Source organism: Canis lupus, chromosome 3, assembly GCF_011100685.1.
Source record: "Canis lupus familiaris isolate Mischka breed German Shepherd chromosome 3, alternate assembly UU_Cfam_GSD_1.0, whole genome shotgun sequence".
Taxonomy (NCBI): domain Eukaryota; kingdom Metazoa; phylum Chordata; class Mammalia; order Carnivora; family Canidae; genus Canis; species Canis lupus.
In genome coordinates this window covers 14,567,084-14,585,118 of record NC_049224.1, presented here as the reverse complement: position 1 = coordinate 14,585,118, position 18,035 = coordinate 14,567,084, and the positions used below count along the sequence as shown (strand labels likewise).

At 37.9% G+C, this 18,035-nt stretch overlaps 1 protein-coding gene across 1 annotated transcript in view; it reads right to left on the bottom strand.

Annotated features, from left to right (window-relative positions):
* The window catches only part of MCTP1 (multiple C2 and transmembrane domain containing 1), a 532,324-nt gene that overhangs the window by 242,369 nt on the left and 271,920 nt on the right, over positions 1–18,035 (bottom strand). The window contains 1 exon segment of the mRNA XM_038532320.1: positions 2,181–2,323. Coding sequence (XP_038388248.1) covers positions 2,181–2,323 — 143 coding nt within the window.

Below are 18,035 nucleotides of genomic sequence, written 5' to 3'. Positions count from 1 at the left end.
TCGATCTTGGATCCCAGGATCACGACCTGAGCTGATGGCAGGTGCCCAAATGCTGAGCCATCCAGGCGTCCCTTTGTAACACTTTTAAAGACTGGAGGGCAGCCCGGGGCGGGGGTGGGGGGGTGGGGGTGGGGCTGGGCTCAGCGTTTTAGCGCTGCCTTCTGTCCGGGGCCTGATCCTGGAGACCCATGATTGAGTCTCACGTTGGGGTCCCTGCGTGGAGCCTGCTTCTCCCTCTGCCTGTGTCTCTGCTCCTCGCCCCCTCTCTCTGTAAATGAATAAAATCTTAAAAAATTAAATAAAAAGAAAGACTGGAGAGCCACATGGTTCTGTTGTAGAGTAGTATTCCATTAAAATAACAGATCCACAGTAAAAGTAATTACAAAGAAATTCTTTTCCTTCCATGATTTTTCTCTTATAGGACCTCAAACAAGATCCAAATGGTCCAGTGCGATCCTTACTAACACCTGCTTTCCTCTCCTGTCCATTGTCCTCATGACTGCCGTTGCTCTATCTCAAATCGCCCTAGAAATAAAATTTATTTTACGTCCCACTTTTTAAAAATTCTTTTTTCATCTTCTATCTCAGTTCTTTATTATAAAGGTATTTCCTCTTTTCTCATGCAGATATTACTTTCTCTCTGCAAGTGGTGAGCAGGGAAGAAAATCGTCTCTGACCCCAAAGATCTTCCGTTTGGTGGGAGGAGGTTTGGCTATGAATATCCCCACATTAAAAAAAAAAAAAAAAGAATATTCCCACATTAATAATTCTTCAGCCATCACAAATTACATATTAAAAGATAGTTCATGGGAAAAAAAAATAGTTCATGGGGACGCCGGGTGGCTCAGTGGTTGAGCATCTGCCTTTGGCTCAGGTCGTGATCCTGGGGTCCTGGAGGAGTCCCACATCGGGCTCCCTGCATGGAGCCTGCTTCTCTCTCTGCCTATGTCTCTGCTTCTCTCTCTCTCTCTCTCATAAATAAATAAATAAAATCTTAAAAAAAAAGATAGTTCATGAATTCAATCTAATTGATTTTCTTTTTTTTCTAATTGATTTTCTTTAGCCAATGTCCACTTGAGACTATTTCTTATGCAGATACGGATCTATTCACAATGACTACTAGAAACTTATCAACTATGTACTTAGGAAATTCTCTTTTCATCAATCTTACAAACTGTTCTGCTTTGATTTATTTTAACACTAGTCAAGTGCAGTAGCGAGAAAGAAAGAGTAGAATAACGAGTTTGATCTGTAACTGACTGTGAACAATCCACTGAGATAACTCCCTATCTATGGACCAGCCAGTTCTGCTATGATTTGAATAAAATCTTGATTATTGGTTTTTCTTTCTGTGGAAAAGAGAAACAACTGGAGGCAATATAAATGAAAAGGTGATGGGAGGGAGGATACCTAGAGGCTGCTTAATGAGTCCTTATACGAGATTTTTGGTTCATGTACCAGTTGTGACAATACAGGGAAAAGGAGAGGACATGTGGCTATTATGGTAAAAATAGAAAAAGGTTTGGTAACTAAATGGATAGTCAGAACATAGGAGCCACAAACAGTAAATACAGAGATATGAATTAAATACAGAAAAAAGTATCTAGAGATATGGATTAAAGGGAAGTTAGATAGGAAAATAAAGAATTGGGGTTTCGATGATCTTAAGTTCTTTTTTTTTTAAACTACATCAAGTGAGAAGACTTTTTTTTTCCATTTTTGGTAATATAATAGAGACAGGAAATCCACCCTTCCCCTTTTATCTTTACCCTTTTCATCTTCCAAGAAAAATGTATATTTTTTGCAGCCACTAACAGTAGAGCCCCTGATACAATTCTTGAACAGAAAGGCTGGGTTCTGTGTAACCTTTCTTTCTTGCTGGATTTCATGGAGACTTGTTTTATATATTCCCAGAATGCACTAAATCAGTTAACTGCACCAAACAGAAGACGGACTTCATAATCCTCCTAAATGTCTGACAATAGAACTGTCCTGAAGAAAAATGCTCCGGAGCTTCTCCTCCCCTCGGTCTCCTATCCGTCACACCATCAACAGATTAGAGTTGTGCATAGTAGAATTGATCTCTGGTGAAAAATCTCATCAGACAGGGAGACATGATAGAAAACCATTAAACAGGGAGTTTTATGTCATTGCATTAGGGGAAAACATAACTGGCTCACCTTTATATACAAGGGTTCCCTAAGATGTTCAACAAGAATGCAAGCTTTCTCCTCCCACACAGGATTGAGGTTCTTGTGTATTATTTTACTTCTAAAAACTTCTTTTCCTCCAATTTTAAACTTCACGTATGGATCACTTGTCCCTGTTAAAGAGATATAGATTGATTCATGTTAATCACACCATTCGCTGGGAAGCAAGAAAATAGCTCATTGAAACATTAGGAAGTATTTAAAGGAATCAAAGTTAAATAAACCTTATCACAGGGGAAAATAAAAATTAAATATTTTTTCCTAAATTTTTCCTTAACCTTCAAAGTGACAGTAAATAATAATTATTATATAAAGTTATATATTTTTTATTATATATAATAAGATAATAGTTTTATCTTCTCATATTAGTATTATACTCCTGTCCTGGTATTTAAAAACCTCTATTGCATGCTGCATATGTAAATTTAATTCATATTATAAATGATAGAAATTAATCTGACATTTCTCTTGGTGTCATCTGGTCAACTATAAAAAAGATGATCCATGATTCTCAACTTGCTTAACTTGTTTTAGACTTACATATGCTGTAATTTTAGACTATGTGTGATGGGCCTAAGGAAAGAGGAGTCTTAAATTCAGTTTTAATTTCATCTGTGGTCCCATCTTCTCAGAAGTTGCAATTTTAGAACTTGAGGAAAGGATATGGAGGTCTCAGAGGAAGGCATGGGGGGAAGGGGACAACTGTTTACTAAGTAATCTGCAAACTTCATGTTATCCCTTCATACCTCCCAAGGTCCCTATGATCATAAAGAAACTTAGAGCTCTCAAGTAAGTTGCTCATGGATACACAGCTAGCAGGAGATGCAGTTAAAACTCTAACCAACCTTGTTGGACTCTAACACCTGTGCTTTTTCTTCTACACCTGTGAGGGTAAGGGCTTTGACTTATTTCCATATATATCGTGCCATTTCTCATTGTGAGCGATGAATGAGGCAAATTGATCTAATGAGTCTATGCTATTATTAAGGATTCCTAGAGACGGTGGATCAGAGACATTCCCAAGTAAATCATCCCAGTGTGACAATCTTCATCCCCAGGAAACAATTTTTTATACGAGGCCAGAATCTTATAAGATTTTGTTGGGGTGCATGAGTGGCTCAGTCAGTTAAGCATCTGCCTTTGGCTGAGGTCATGGTCCCAGGGTCCTAAGATGGAGCCCCATATTGGGCTTCTGGCTCAGTGGGGAGCCTGCTTGTCCTCTAGGCCCTGCTCGTACTCTCTCTCTCTCTGTAAAATAAAAAATAAAATCTTAAAAAAAGATTTTGTTTAATTCTTTCTATAAATTGAATAACTTCAGTTTAGACTGTAGTTCATAACTACGGTCTCTATGATTTAAAGAAGAATGTGAGTGGGGGTCTGTAAACTGGAAAGCACGATATAAATGTTAGAAATTACAATCATGATGCTGATATCCTGAAGCTTGCTATCTGTATCACAACTCAACTCCACTCACTGCAGTGACACATAAATATCAATACTAAATATAAGGACTGCCTTATAGGGTTTGGTTTTTCTTATTTAATCATTTGGGGGCTTTCTTAAAACCCTCCACACTTCTGAAATAAATATAATACCTTGCTTTTTGTATGTCTAGACCTGGGTATAGTAAAATAATGATCCAAATTTTTTATTGTGAAACTCCCATTTTGACCGTTTGCTTCTATCATAATGGTACAAACTTTAAAAATATTTATAAATATAAATACAGACTATTATATGGTTGCCCATTATAATGCATTCTTTTGGGGAGTCGATGCAACCCAACTGTTTAAAATTGCTATTTTTAACACAGTGGTTCCCAACTATGGGCTGAGGACCCTGGGAACTTGGGAGTTTTACAGTACATACTGGGAAGTTATTAAAATCCACATACCCATTTGAAATTTCTCAGTCGTGCCCTAGATCAAGTTATTGTCTTTGATTTTGAAATTCATCTATGTAACTATTACCACCTGCTAAAATAGAATAAGCTCCGTAATATCAGAGTCATTTGGAACACTTCTGTTTTTTTTCAAAATCTCCAGCACTTAGTATAGAATCAGAAATATTGTTGGTCCTCAATAAACATGTGGTGAATAACTGAATGAATTAATGTCATGGTTGGTAGACTTCTGTTCCTGGTGACTTTTGCAACCTCCATTTGGATATCTACTAGATCTTCCAAAGTCCAAAATGTCCAAAACTTAAGTCTTGATCCTCTCTCCCGCTATGCCTGCTCCTCCCTCAGGCTTTGTCAGGTCAGTCATCATCTGACAGCTGCTCACACAAGACACCTGGAAATTGTTCTCAGTACCTCCTTCTTCTCCATGCTTTGCATCTAGGACACCACCAAGTCCAATAAATTCCAAAATACACCCTCTCTCTATCTTCTCTGCCTCCAATCTAGTTAAGTTACCAGGATTTCTTTGTTGTACCACTATAATAATAGCCTCCCAGTTGGGCTCTCCACATCTTCCGTGACCCCCTCCAAGCAGGCAGATTGACCTTTGAAAAATGCAAATTTAACCTTCCCCCTTCTTGGCTTAAAACATCTCAACAGCTTTCAACTACATTTACAATAAAATCCAAAATCTGTAACATGGTCTATAGGACTCTCCATTTCTCAACTCCATTTTTTGGCCCCTTAGTGTGTTCCAGCTCTCTTGTTACAGGAAGTTATTTCCTGCTTCCAATAGTTGCATATTCTAGCTGGCTTCTCTGCTTGAAAAGTCCCTCCCACCCATTCTCATCCACGTTCGCCTGGCTGACATCTTATTATCCTCCTGGTCTTAGTTTAAATATAATTTGCTCAGGGATGCCTTTCTCAACCTCTCAATTTAAATGAGGTCTCATTATTATTTTCTCTTGGCATTTGCTCTTTGCTTAGTAGCACTGATCATTATGCTTCTTATAGGTTAATTTGTATGTCCACTTGTTTATTGTGTAAATTTTCCCACTGGCTGTGACCTCTATTAAGGCCAAGACCCTTCCCCAACAGGTGGCACAGTGTCTGGAGTGGAGGAGGCACTCAGTAAGTATTTGTTAAATAGATGAGTAAATGAATGACTACAGAGTTTACAGTGTACAGAGTACTAGTAAATGCATCCTTTCAGATGTTAAAAGCATACATGATCAACCTGCATTGAAGATGAGAAAAAAATCTCAGATTCAGTGTAATTTGCCCCAAATCACAGGACAGGTAAGCCAGGAAGTAACGGGACAAAAGGAAACTCAGACTTTCAGACACCAGACACAATGTTCCTTCTACTTAGCTGTTAGTAAACTCGAACATCCATATTTTCCTGCTTTTACTCTAAAATACCATCAGAGAATCACTGTAAAGATGTTGAATAATCAGTAGATACTATAAATAATATTAATAATGACAAGTAGCCTCCTCTGGTCTATAGAACGCTCACATTCATTATTTGTTTAACTTCCCTGTGTCTCTGGGAGTCTACTACTGTCTCCATTTTACAGGTGAGAAAACCAGGAAGGTTAAGTGTCTTATTCCAAGTCAGATGAGAATTCCCATCTGGAGACCAGTCTGGTTAGTACTTTTTTTGGCATATCATCACAAAACACTCATTTAAGGATGTAACAATGCTCTATTTCTTTTGTTTCAAAAGAAAAACTCTTACAAGAAAAGTGATTTCAAGAAACTTGGTCTTGTGTTTCTAAATCGTATCTTGCTCAGGAATGCCTGGTGGTTTAGTCAGTTAAGCGTCTGACTTTGACTCAGATCATGATCCCAGGGTCCTGGGATCGAGCCCCGCATCAGGCTCCCTGCTCAGATGGATGTTTATTCCTCCCTCTGCCTTTCCCTCCCAGCCCAGCTTGTGCACATGCTCTCTCACTCTCTCTCTCTTAAAAAAATAAAATCTTAAAAAAAAGTGTCTCATTCCATTTATTTTATTTTTTAATTTTTAATAATAAATTTATTTTTTATTGGTGTTCAATTTGCCAACATACAGAATAACACCCAGTGCTCATCCCATCAAGTGCCCCCCTCAGTGCCCGTCACCCAGTCAACCCCCCCCCCCCCGCCCTCCTCCCCTTCCGCCACCCCTAGTTCGTTTCCCAGAGTTAGGAGTCTTCCATGTTCTGTCTCCCTTTCTGATATTTCCCACTTATTTTTTCTCCTTTCCCCTTTATTCCCTTTCACTATTATTTATATTCCCCAAATGAATGAGACCATATAATGTTTGTCCTTCTCCGATTGACTCATTTCACTCATTCCATTTAGTTTAATTATTCTGTTAAAGGACAAAAACTTCTAGTAATTCAGCATAGAAGCCCATACACACAAAAGTAAATCCTCTTGAGAAGCAATCTGTTTCTTGCTCCTTCCCAGAAACATTTTCTTCACCTGATGTATAAGCGAACTGTTAAAATCCCCTCAGAATTAGACAGTTCCTAGATTCCTGGTGGGTGCCCCTAAGGGCTCAATAGTAGAACTTAAATCACAAAAGGAAATCTAGATCGCTCAAGCTAACATGTGCTGAACATTTACTATATCGGATATTACATACCACCTAACAAGCAGGAGAGATGACTTCTGGTACTATCTTGAGGTTACAGCTGAAGAATCTACAGCATGCAACAGGTGGCTAAATTTTTCAAGGTCACACAGTGAGGATGCTGGGGCTTGAACTAATTGCTACACTAGGCCACCTCCAAACACAACATTTTTCATGTATAGTGTCATATCTATGATGTCACTTGAGGCAGTAAATTTCCAATGGCCTGAGTATGTTAACAATCCAGCTAGGAAGAGTTAGTCTAGAGGTTAAGTTAGGGGTTAGGCACAATTATCATAAGGGTTGGTATAGGAGAGTGAAGCCGTGTTTAGGGATACTGGAAATATGTTAGGATGGTGAAATATTTCATAAACATGTGGCTTTGACCAGGGTGACCTGGACTGGAGAGAGTAAATATGTTAGCAAATTTCACTGTTGAAAGTACATAAAATGCACACTCATGATGAACCAGTCATCTGACTTTCTCTTTTTTTTTTTTTTTTTTTTGACTCTACAGGGTGAGATTTGTTGCATTTCTCACTTTCTAACCATCACTTAAAGGCCTCTGATGCTACAATTAAAATTTAATATTTTTTTAAGAGTCAAGTTTCTTTAAGGAATTTCTTTTTTTTTATTTTTTATTTTTAAATATTTTATTTATTCATTTATGAGAGACACAGAGAGAGAGAGGCAGAGACACAGGCAGAGGGAGAAGTAGGCTCCATGCAGGGAGCCTGATGTGGGACTCAATTCCAAGTCTCCAGGATCATGCCCTAGACTGAAGGTGGTGCTAAACCACTGAGCCACTGGGGCGGCCCTCTTTAAGGAATTTCTTTTGTTTTCGAGTTCTTAATTTAGAGGACCTTTGTGACTTAGATAGAGTCCTTAATAGTTGAAGATCTTTACCTTGTGATACCAACACAGGGGACTAGAGATATTATTTTGTTAATTTAGGTTCAGTAAAAGATTTGTATCTAACACTCTTTCAAAAATATTAAATAATAAAATTTAAAAAATGTATTGACCATACCTGTAACAGCGCATATATATATATCATTTTACATGAATGGAATACAATATTATTGACTCAAACACACTTTGTACTCAATAACTGGTACATTAATTAACTTCTGAAAAGCCTGGATTTTCATATCAGTTGATTTAAACATACATTACCATAAATAACAGAATATTATCCAATTGGATAAATATATCAACACTAATTTACCTAGAATTATGACTTAATTAAACAGGTCACTTACATTTTACAAGCACAATTAAGGCTGTAAAGAGTACCCTTGAGTCTACACCCATCTTTGAAGACTTCCTATTACACCTTCCTGGTAAATTTCTGAAAATAAAATTGTTAGTCGAAAAGTGCTACTTTCCATCTGATACATATTTTCCACTCTCTCCTAGAAAAATGATAACACACTCCAGTCTATTTTGACTTCATTTGATCAGTTTTAATTGTTTCAACATCTCAGAAAAGGAGATTATTTTTCCAAGGCTACCCATTTACACAGTCAATGGGTACGATCTTTAATCCAATTTCACTGAATTTTCCAAGTTTGTTCTCATATCTAACACTCTTATCTTCTATGTCTGAAAGTGTTTTTCTAACTTTATTTTAGCAAGTAATGACTTATTGTTCAATGATATGTATTACATGCTTTTTAAAATGGAATTCTGTGGCTGAGAACAGTATGGTAATGGCACAAAAACAGATACATAGATCAATGGAACAGAATAGAGAACCAAGAAATGGACCCTCAACTCTATGGTCAACTAATCTTTGACAAAGAAGGAAAGAATATCCACTGGAAAAAAGACATTCTCTTCAACAAATGGTGTTGGGAAAATTGGACAGCCACATGAAGATAAATGAAATTGGACCACTTTCTTACACTGTACACAAAAATAAACTCAGAATGGATGAAAGACCTAAATGTGATTAGGAATCCATCAAATCCTAGAGAAGAACACAGATAGCAATTTCTGTGACCTCAGCCACAGCAATTTCTTGTTAGACACATCTCCAAAGGCAAGAGAAACAAAATCAAAAATGCACTACTAGGACTTCATCAAGCTAAAAAGCTTTTGAACAGCAAAGGGAACAATCAACCAAGCTAAAAGGCAACCTATGGAATGGGAGCAGATATTTGCAAATGTCTTATTAGAAAAAGGACTAGTATCCCAAGTCTATAAAGAACCTATCAAACACAACACCAAAAAACCCAAAAAATCTAGTCAAGAAATGGGCAGAAGACATGAACAGACATATCTCCAAAGAAGACATACAAATGGCTAACAGGCACAGGAAAAAATGTTCAGTATTACTCCACATCAGGGAAATACAAATCAAAACCACAATGAGACTCCATGCGAGATCGAGTCCCGCATCCGGCTCCCTGCATGGAGCCTGCTTCTCCCTCTGCCTGTGTCTCTGCCTCTCTCTCTCTCTCTCTCTCTGTCTGTGTCATGAATAAATAAATAAAATCCTAAAAATCTAAAAAAAAAAAAAAACCTCACACCTGCCAGAATGGCTAAAATGAACAACTCAGGAAGCAATGGATGTTGGTGAGGTTGTGGGCAAAAGGGAACCCTCTTACACTGGTGAGGTAAATGTAAACCGGTGAAGCCATTCTGGAAAATGGTAGGTTCCTCAAAAAGTTAAAAATAGAGCTACCCTGTGACCCAGCAATTGCACTAGTATTTAATCAAAGAACACAAATACAGTGATTCAAAGGGGCACATGCACCCCAATGTTTATAGCAGTGATGTCCACAATAGCCAAATTATGGAAAGAGCCTAGATGTCCATCCACAGGTGAATGGGTGAAGTGGATGTAGTACACACACACACACACACACACACACACACACACCAGAATATTTCTCAACTATCAAAAAAGGATGAAATTTGACATTTGCAATGATGTGAATGGAGCTCATGAAGAGAAACAAGTCAAAAAAATACAAATACTATACGATTACATTCATTTGTGGAGTTTAAGAAACGAAACAGATGAACATGGGGGAAGGGAAGGAAAAATAAGATAAGATGAAAATAGGGAAGCAAATCATAAGAGATGCTGAACTCTAGGAACAAACTGAGGGTTGTTGGAGGGGAGATGGGTGGGAGGAAGGGGTAACTGGCTGATGGGCATTAAAGAGGGCATTGGATATAATGAACACTGGATGTTATATGCAACTGAGGAGTCACTGAATTTTACCCCTTAAACTAATAGTACACTGTATGTTAAGTAAGTTGAGTTTAAATAAAGAATTTTTTAAAAAGGAATCCTGTGGCCAAGCATATATAGAAAAAGCTGGTTTAGAACAAAATTAGATTCATTCTCTATCACCTTTAAATAAGCGAATGTGCACTATGACTCTCCAAGAAGGGGTATGACATGCAGCATTTTCCAGGCTTCTTTGAGCATGGGGCTTATTTTTCTTGAGTGCATTTTTCTATCCTTTTCTTTTTTCTTAGAGAGAGAGTGCCTGCATGTGTGCACATGCCCATGAGGGAACCTGGCAGAGAAGGGCAGAGGGAAAGAGAATTTTCAAGTAGACTCATGGACTCCAAGGTGGGCTAGATCTCAGGATCCAGAGACCATGACCTGAGCCGCAATCAAGAGTGAGATGCTTAACTGACTGAGCCACCGAGGCACCCCTCTTGAGTGCATTTTTTTTAAAGATTTTATGTATTTATTTATGAGACACACACACACACACACACACAGAGGGGAAAGCAGGCTCCATGCGGGGAGCCCGACGCGGGACTCGATCCCAGGTCTCCAGGATCACACCCTGGGCAGAAGGCAGGGCTAAACTGCTGGGCCACCCAGGCTGCCCTGAGTGCATCTTTCAGACTCAGCCTCCCTCATCTCTCTTTGGGAAATGCTACCTTATTATATTTCATAGATAAGGGATTTTCTCACATGTCTTGGAATTTCTTTTATTGTAATATTTTCAGTAAACTAAAATAATTTTATTATAGTAATACCCCCAAGACCCTAACATGTGGTAAATATTTAGAAATACATATATATCTATACATATATATAAACTTAGTTTATTGGTTCAAAAAAAAAAACCACCTCAATTCGTTTAGTGTTGCTTTGCTGCAATATTACATTCAGCCACAAGATGGCACTAACACTTATCAAATTGTTCTGAGGCCTGTGGTTGACTCAAAATTAAGGCCTTTCTACTGCGCACTTTGTGGTTTTCAAGCATTTTCCAGCAACTTGTGCTTTGCTATTATTAGCTGAGCCATGACTCTCATTAAAACACTTTCTATGGAGCTAATGAAAGGAAAACAGGGCAAATAAGTATGGGAGAAGAAACTAGGTGTGTTAGCCCTAAAATAAAACTCAGGTTTTAGTGTTACTAAAGTCATATTCAAAAGCAACCTTCCTGACACATGCCTTTTATTAGACAGCATTAAATTCAGAATTTATTTTTCAACATTAATCCTTTTATTTTATAATTGTAAATTCAATGCTTTAAAAATTCTAGAGTATTCCAGACCTAGGGATTATTATTTCCAAACCTTAGGATCAAAAGGTTTCAAAAGGAAGAATTAGATGGTATGTAAAAATGTTTTCTCACATGATAAAGGAATACTTTTCCCCAGTGCTATTTTCTTTCTTTTTTCTTTCTTAATTTCCTTCTTTCTTTCTTTGTCATTCTTTTTCTTCTTCCTTTTCCTTCAACTTCCAGTCCTTCTCTCTTTCGCTTTAATCTTTCTTTCTTTCTATTCTTTCTTTCGTTCCTTCTCATTTTCTTTCCTCAATGGTGCTTTCAGTTTCGATAGGCTATTTGCTCTGTTCTACCTGTCAAATGAACGGGTCTAAGATCAGAATAGGAAAAATATAATTCGGAATGGATCTTTCTTAATGCGAGTCTTGTCTATTTAAATCTATAAGTGAGCGAAGTACTCTTTTTTCTCGATTTCATTCGTTAAAGAAAACGAAAGTAATTTACTAAGGTAAACGAATTTACAAAGAAGCTGAGTTCTTGATACTTGGGGTCTTTTCTTTTTGCGTTTCATGTTGCACATTCGTTTTTATGGGAATGTCTCTTTTTTCTTTTTTGTTTTGTTATCTTTTCGGTTTTTTAATTTTTTTAATTGATGTCTTTTGATTATCTTTTTATCTTTCTTTAAATTGAAAGAATTATCAAAGTTAATCCTCTTAGAATAGTAAATGATAAATTATAGCGTTTGTCTCTTATATTTCACATTTTCCGTCAATCTTTTTATACTATATCCACTTCTGGTAAAGTATCTTACTCCTCCACCGATCATGACATCTGAAATATAATGCTAGAAAGAAATTAAGCAATCTGGATGCAAGTTTCATATTTATATTGTGTACTTTCTAGTTGACTATGTTTGTGGAAAAAAAAAAATCTTATCTTCTATTCAGTTCTGATTCTTAAAAGGATCGGATGTCCTCTCTTGACTGGTCTCGTGTATCTTGGAAGGAAGGCATCAAAAATGTCTACATATGATGAGGGTCTTGTAAACCTATTAGACACGTAACAAGATATTTTTTTTTTTTTTCTTCTTCTCCTTCTCCTTCCTTCCTTCCTTCCTTTCTGCTTTCTTGTCTTCTTTCTTTCTTGCTTCTTTCTTTCTTTCTTCTTTCTTTCTTTCTTTCTTTCTTCTTCTTCTTCTCCTTCCTCCTCCTTCCTTCCTTCCTTCCTTCCTTCCTTCCTTCCTTCCTTCCTTCCTTCCTTCCTTCCTTCCTTCCTTCCTTCTCTTTCTGTATGGAGTCAGGTACCTGATGAGCACTTCACCATTTTCTGTGATTGTTTAACCTTTTAATGTAATTTAAGTCTAACAGAAAATTTTGAAGGGGTCTACTTTTATGCCAAATAAACACAACATATGCAAGATGGCAGCCTCTCTTCCCTTAAAATAGTATTAAAGATATTTCAATGGAAATACTGATTTTCCTCTTCAGAATAAATGAGCCTCCTGGTTAATGAGTTTAAATCAATTTTACCCCAAACCTAGTACCTAAAGAAACAGAAACAGCTGCTCCTGTTCTGGAGACCTATAGTCATTCAATAATGCTAACCCCTAATCACAACTGATGCCAAATGGAAACTCTCTTACTGGAAGTCGGGAAAGAGAAGGAGGAGGGGGAAAAAGAGAAAGACCAGTGAAAGAAGACGATAGAGCAAGGTAAATATAAATATTGAGTGTGGATTGTTAAAAGCAATTCAAATTTCAGCTGGACTTTCCTGAAGGTACTGGTTTTTCCACAAATACTTAAAGTTAGCTATCTGCTGCCAAATACAACAAAGAAAGTATGTTTGTATAATAATGTCCTTCACACTTGAAAGACACCTGTAAAAGCAATGTTCAAAGCATAATCAGAGCAATAGGTTATGGCTTTATATATATTTATTTTTTACTAATGATTTAAAAATCTTCAAAATAGAGATGTTATTTATATATCAAACTTATTTCCAGGGCACCTGGCTGGCTCAGTGGTTGAGCATCTGCCTTTGGCTCAGGTCATGATCCCAAGTTCCTGGGATGGAGTCCCACAGTGGGGCTCCCCCCAGGGAGCCTGCTTCTCCCTCTGCCACGTCTCTGCCTCTCTCTCTGTGAGGTCCCAGATCACTGTGTGGAGGGGAGCCATCTGCCAACCAGAAGCACGTGTCCTGGACTATTTGGGCAAGGAATAAGCTTCTATTACATTTGAACCACTAAATATTTGAAGGGCATGCTTATAACAGCAGTTCAGCCTATCTTAACCAATACAGATTCCTGCATCTCGTGAATTCCAATGATTACAATTCCACTTAACAACCACAGTGTAGCCTGTCCCACTAATGCTCCTAAGCCCTCCAATTCTAATTCCTAAAATATCTCTTGAAATCATTTCTGCCAGCTATTCCCTATCTAGATTATTCCAAGACCATTCTGCGTCTCCCTGCTTCCCTTCAAACCTCTTCCCCAAATGCTGCCCCCAGAGTTCCCTCTGTCATACACACATCAGACCACTTGATTCATCTGAGACTACATGTCTCAGATCAATTTTACTCCATCTTCCCCACCCACAAGCACTGCTGTGGGCATCCCAAGCCCTAGAACTCAGGCTCAGGCTCAGTTCTCAAAGCTTCTCTTGTCCAGGGGATTGTGCATAAACTGGGTATATTTTTATTATTTTATATTTTTACTGTGGGGCCTTCTGGTCCTAATTTGGCTTCCATTTCTTTCATTTTTGTTTTAGTAATGGAGTACAGGTGATCACCTCATTAGAAAATTTCTTATCCTCCAATCAATAGGTGTGGCCACATGGTCAGTCCTTGTTGGTAAATGTGAGCAGAAGTGACATACACAGGTTCTAGATCTTCTGGTAAAAAGTAGAGCAGCTGGGGATCCCTGGGTGGCTCAGCAGTTTGGCGCCTGCCTTTGGCCCAGGGGGCGATCCTGGAGTCCCAGGATCGAGTCCTGCGTCGGGCTCCCTGCATGGAGCCTGCTTCTCCCTCTGCCTGTGTCTCTGCCTCTCTTTCTCTCTGTGTCTCTCATGAATAAATAAATTAAAAATCTTAAAAAAAAAAAGTGGAACAGTTGCTTTGAATCAGAGGAGGAAGCACGAGGTGACGCAGTCATAGCGCCTTCATCAGCCTGTCATCTCTCCTTTTTGGGCACAGTGTAAGACAACACATCTTTTTGAAGCCACTGTACCTACAGCTCTCTTTTTACCAGAAGCTTGGCTTGCACTCTTAGAGAACCTTCCAAATAGATTTTGCCTCTAGACTATGTTTCTTATTAGAATGATGTATTTGACTTTACACAGCTCATCGATCTTGTTTGAGTTCCATTCAATCCATTTCATATGATCAGGTGATATGAACTAGCATTTCCCAGAGCTGGGCCATTCCTGAGCATTGGGACTTCTCACTTACAAACTAGAAGATAAAATCCAGTCAAGAAAAGAAAAATGGTAGAAGTGGGAAGGAACTAACTTTCCTGAATACCTACTACGTCCCTGGGGCTTTTCACACATTATTTCATTTAGTTATAACTATGTAACTATATAACATTTAGTTTTAACTATATAATATTTCATTTAGTTAGAACTATAGCCCTGTGAGGTGAGTTAAACCAGCACATAGGAGGCATCCAAAAGATGTTTGCTGAATAAATTAATGAACGATACTCTTAGTACCTGATAGATGAGTAAGCTGGTTCAGAGACATTAGGCTGCTTGACTTGGTTATGGGATCTATTTGATTCTAGATTCCAAATGCACTCCATACTGCATGATGCCTACCTACTGTAAGCTCTTCCCATCAACTGACATGTCCCACCGATTGCAAGCTCAGCCCTCCCATATGGACCCTCATCAGAGACCGGATTCTATACTAGGAAGCCATAGATCTCATGGAACTTGGCGATCTTTAATTCTAAACCATAATCATGGCAGAGTAGTGTTAGACAAGCATGGATGAATATGACTGGGGAGCTGATTCACTTAGTGTCCTTTGCCTCTGTCTGGCAGAAAATCTCATGAGGACCAGGATACTTCTGCATCCCAGAACCTACTGTGTGAAGCAGGTGCTCAATTGATCAATAAATATTTGTTGATTTGCATGAATAACATACATTACCATTAACATACTGGCTTTGCTAAGCTGGAAAAACTTATTTGGATGCCTACAAGTGGGGTTGCAAAGAAGGAAATTGTTCAATGGTGATCCACAGAAAAATATAATTTAAAAGTATAAAATTATTTAATGTATTTTGAAGGAGATGAAAGTTTATTTTCACTCCATGCACAACAGAGGTGGTTTGGTGCCATGTAGGGTGATGGTGAACAGTCTGATCTCTAAGAACAGTTTGATCTCTAAGCCTGGGTTCTAATGTCAGCTCTAGCACTTCCTAGCTGTGTGAATTGCAAAAAGTCACTTAGATGAAAATGAAGGTGGTATAGAACCTCATGAAGGTCGTTGTGAGAGTTTAATTACTTAATTCATGTAAAGTACTTAGCACAGGTACTGGCACAAACTAAATATCCAATAACAATTAGCAATTAATCTTATTCAACATGGAGACAAAGTAATATAATTACATCACAATTTGAAAACTTGAATATAACAAAATTGAAATAAAGAACTACAAACATATCAAAATGGGTATCAAATCTCTGATTTCCCGTGTTGAATAATTCATTTCAGTTGACATAACAGTTACAATTTAGCTACTTTCCTCAATCATTTAAGAATATATAAACACACAGCAGAAAAGTAATGAATATTTTCCAAGGATTTCTTTTTCCTAGTTATGTTAGAGATAGCAACTCTGTTGGATTCATTAAAAATAAAAAATAGCCTAGAAATAATTATAAACATTGCATGAATAAACATAAGTATAAGGAAGTATCATAAAATATGACATTAAAATAATTGGAGCTGGAACACCTGGGTGGCTCAGCGGTTGAGCGTCTGCCTTAGGCTCGGGGCGTGATTCCAGAGTCCCAGGATCAAGTCCCACATCAAGTTCCCTGCATGGAGCCTGTTCTCCCTCTGCCTATGTCTCTGCCTTTCTCTGTGTCTCTCATGAATAAATAAATCTTTAAAATTAAAATAAAATAACTGGAGCCCATAGTACATATCCACTAAAAAGAGTTATTACATCCCTAAGAATAAAACAAAATCTTCTTCATCAATCAAAACTATAAGTAATAACAATGAAAATAGTTTTATGACTCTTGTTGATTGATTACCATCATTAACTGAACCAATTTCAAGACGACTATATTGCAATATGATTAAAATGCATCACAGATGCATGGTCATGGAGTTATACATTCCTTGGCATATTCACAAATTCAATTTGAGAAAAAAGAAAAGTCAGTGGTCTCCTATTTGTCTCCCTGCTTCTCACTGATTTCAGAATACAGTTAAAACTCCTTGGCAGGTCACACAAATGTTCCTCTGCAAATTTCTCCTGTTTTGTCTGATCCCTAGTCTGCAGAACAACTTGCAGCACCTCAAATTCACAGCTTCTGTCCCATGCCCATGCCCCTCCTCTTCCCTTTCCCTTTGCTTTGAACTTGACAGTCTCCACCATCCTCAGTCCTCTTCTGGTACCAAATGTGAGTTTCCCTCATGTACAGAAATCTTGCCTGCCATCCTACAGACACTATTTGACTCTTCTTTTATGCTCCCCAATATCCTCTGCAACAGCATTTGTCACAGTGAAGACTTGTTTACTTTTATCACTGGTGTCTGGCACAACTCCTGGGTTATGATATGCGATCAAGAAATGTTGGTTGACTGACAACACTCATGTTACCTCAATAAAGGAATGTCTGTCCCATGTCAAAATAACACAAAAACTAGCAAGGGAACCAGTATGTAAGTTGTATGACCTGTATTTCCTGCTCTCCCCCTCCCTCCTTGTTCACTAGGATCCTAAAAAGCTCACTCGGATTTTATTCTCAAGTAATGAATCAGAACTATGAGAAGTTTAATATCAAAATAGCATCGTACACCCCTTCTACAACAGCAAGAATTTTGCCATTGCCACTTTCCCAAACTATGGCCATTGACATTCACTCCAATTCCTAAAAATGGTCAGGCTGTCCTAGTTTCGCACAAGGCTTTTAGACAATATTGTTTTAGTAGCAATCTGCTTAGAGAGTTTATTGATTTGATAGATTGACGGATTTGGATTTATTCAGAAAAATCCACTAGAAATCATACCAGAATAAAGGTGAATGAATATTCTTGTGACATATGTCTTCTGTTATTATGTCAAAAGTCCAAAACATAGATATACTAACCATACAGTAAACAGTGCCACAGTTTCATGCGAAATGCTTAGAAGAAAGGTTATTTTTCTTTGTACAGAGAAATTATGGCTGACATTGCTACCTTTCACTGACATCTGTGTTTTCCTCTTCTTTACAGGTATGCAGCTAAACTACATTTTCTACTTTTTTTTATTTAGGTGGGGCCATGTGACTAAGGACTTGGTTCTAGACAAGGAAATATGAACTGAAGTTGTAGCCTAGCCTATGACATCTTCCCATATGCAATCTTCTCTCTTTTTTCCCAGCACTGAGAGAACAGGACCATAGGAGAGATGGGGGCAGGACCACAGGATAGAAGGAGTCTGGAGTTCCTGAATGAAACAGAAGCATTAACACCAGCTATAATGGACTTTGAAGTGATAAATACATTTTTATTTTGTTAAACCACTGAGATTTGGGTGTTCATCTTTTACAGGTCCTAATACTACTTACCTTAACTACAATAAAAATTGATTT